The sequence below is a fragment of the Phaseolus vulgaris genome, chromosome 2, assembly GCF_000499845.2.
Source record: "Phaseolus vulgaris cultivar G19833 chromosome 2, P. vulgaris v2.0, whole genome shotgun sequence".
NCBI lineage: Eukaryota > Viridiplantae > Streptophyta > Magnoliopsida > Fabales > Fabaceae > Phaseolus > Phaseolus vulgaris.
Genome location: NC_023758.2, coordinates 26,839,122 through 26,842,063, shown reverse-complemented (window position 1 = coordinate 26,842,063; position 2,942 = coordinate 26,839,122). Strand labels below are relative to the sequence as shown.

The following is a 2,942-nucleotide window of genomic DNA, read 5'->3' as shown; positions in this document are numbered from 1 at the left end:
AACAAAGAGAACTCAAGAAACAAGTAGATAATTATTTTTAATTTGTAAAAGTATATAACTTTATCATATTAGTTTCTGGAGCAAACAGATTTTAAATACGTTTTTGACTTTATAATTCATTTACCATACTATTTCAAATTTAAATGATTAGAATAAAATAACAATTAAAATGAAGTTTAGGTGTTTATAAAGTATTAAAGATTTTTTGAATTGGTGTAAAGAGGGATATTAATATTAATTAGTGAAAAGAGAGAAAAAAAGAATGAATAGTGTCTGTGGGTGGTCGTAGTAATTGGACAGCAGAACAGTTGGAAAGATGGGATATGTTTTAATGAAGGAAAAAAGCTGAAACAAGAACACTGTCCTTCACTTTATCTTTTTATTTCAAATCCAACATTACTTTTAAACCTCTTCCTCACCAAAACCAACACCAACCCCCAACCTATACCATTCTCCAACTCTCTCCCTTCTCTTCCCTCCTTCCATGGACATCCCCAACACACCACACCACCACCACTCTCAGTTTCAGTTTCACTCTGAATCTTCTTCCACCATCACCACCACCACCACCACCACCAAACGCCCAAAACACCACCACCACCAACAACAACATGACCAACATGACCAAGAACATGTTCTCATCGCAGGTCTCCCCGACCACATAGCCCAATTGTGTCTTTCATCTATCAACCCTTCTCTTCTGTTCTCAATTTCTCATTCATGGCGTCGTTTGATATATTCTCCTTCTTTTCCTCCATTCTTCTCCCTCTACGCGATTCTCTCAGCTCCCAAGTCCCACTCTTTCATGGAATTTCACACGTTTGACCCCATCTCCCACACGTGGCGCATCCTTCCTCGCCCCCCACCGATCCGCCATCTCCTCCTCCGCCACCCCTCCTTCCTCTCCCGAAGCCTCTCCGTCCAGTCCATCTCCGCCGCCGGCAGCCTCGTACTCCTCGCCGCCACTACGCACAACCTCTCCCCCGCCCTCCCCCGCCCCCTTATATTCCATCCCCTCTCCGCCACCTGGTCCTTCGGGCCCATGCTCGCCGCGCCGCGCCGCTGGTGCGCGCTTGGTGCGCTCGGTCCCACTGTTTACGTCGCCAGCGGCATCGGCGCCCACTTCTCCATCCACGTGGCCCGCTCGCTCGAAAAATGGGACGTCCGAAACCCTAACGCCGCCGTCTGGGAGAAGATGACGGATCTCAAGGACGGGCGCTTCAGCAGAGAGGCAATCGACGCCGTGGGATGGCGGCAGAAGCTCTGCATGGTGAACGTGAAAGGCGACGCCGCAAAGGAAGGCGCCGTGTACGACGTGGCGGAAGACGCCTGGAAGGAGATGCCGGAGGGGATGCTCTACGGTTGGAGAGGACCCGTGGCCGCCATGGAAGAAGAAGTGATGTACGTCGTGGACGAAGCGAAGGGAGTGCTTAGAAGATACCTAGCGGAAGAAGACTCTTGGGAAGAGATTCTCGAGAACGAAAGATTCAAAGGCGCCGAACAACTCGTCGCAGAAAAAGGAAAACTCTGTGTCGTTTCGGCTTCCGGGATCTCCGTTGTGGATGTCGCCGCATCGCCGCCGCGGATCATACCGGTTCTGCTGCCGGAAGGGTTTGAGCCGGTGGCGGTTCACGTCCTTCCACGGATGCCGGTCGGTCACTGATTGAGACTTTTTTTAACGCATTTAATTTTTCTTTCTTCTGTTATTCTTTTGTAACAAGTTAAAATGTGAAATTGAATGAGAGATGATATGATTTTATTTTAAATTATACTTAGATAATTTTTTTATTGATTGATAATTAAACTCTTTCACATGCGGAATATAAGTGTATTAAATATATAAATATTAAATGTATTAAAATGGAGTGAATTATTGAAGAGATCAAATAGGACAAAAGTTGCCTTTTGGATTTTTTATTCAATACAAGTTCTCTAAAATGTATGATTTTTTAATTGGATTTTTGAATTATACTGAGGCACATCTCTTTCAAAATAAAGGATATTTATTTCATAGTTTGAGACTATGTTTGGTATCCAACAATAGTTAAACTCATAGAACCAATTGGGATGGAAACCGTGTAAGACATTCGTCATTATTATAATGCAAATCAATTTTTGATGGAAGGGTGGATTTATTTTAGGGTTGTTTCAATCTATAATTGACTTTTTAAATATTTTACACCAATTAACAATTCAGATACGCCCAAGTCCAAAAAACGACTTTTCAATATTTTATATTTCAGAAATATTGTGATGACGTAGCACTTATATAATTCTTTTGATACTGAATCAAATAGAAATAAGTAGAAAAATATATGCAATTGATTAAATTTCACAGAACTGCTCCCAAATTCATTATATTTTGTGATTATAGTTATTCTTGCCAAGATCCACTGGATCAGGTGGTGTGACACTCGGATGTTGAAGTCACTGTTACGTGTTAAATATTAAAGCTAATAAATAATTAATATATATATTTTTTATATATAATATTTTAATAAATTTTAATTATTTTTCTTACAAAATTGAATAACTCCTAGAAATCTCATTAACCGTTCGGTTAAGTTTATAAATTGTTAATGTGGATGAGATACTTAAAAATATACTTAAACACTTAAATAGAGTTGAATTTGTAGACAAGATTTTACGTATTGTTTAATTTTTGGATATTTTTGAGTTGTCTTGAGTTCTCGACTATATCTATATTATCATTTACTATTCGATATTCGATAATAATAAATTCATTCATCATCTCCAAACTCCCAAATAGTAGATATGTTGTGTTTTTTTTTTTTTTGCATTAGGTAATAAAAATTTGTGATTGATGGATTTTGTTTCCTTAATTTGACATCCCATAATCTAGATTTACACATAAATGATAAGGTGTCTTTGTTTCCATTTTGGTCCAACTCCACTTGCCACTTGATATTATGATTCGGTTT

General features: G+C 39.4%; 1 protein-coding gene across 1 annotated transcript; it reads left to right on the top strand.

Annotated features, from left to right (window-relative positions):
* Positions 1-228: 228 nt before the first annotated feature.
* Positions 229-1,766, top strand: LOC137811129 (F-box/kelch-repeat protein SKIP25). The gene has a single exon (XM_068612730.1). It carries the CDS (start codon positions 485-487, stop codon positions 1,661-1,663), a length of 1,179 nt encoding a protein of 392 aa, XP_068468831.1. The 5' UTR covers positions 229-484; the 3' UTR covers positions 1,664-1,766.
* The last annotated feature ends 1,176 nt before the right edge of the window (positions 1,767-2,942 follow it).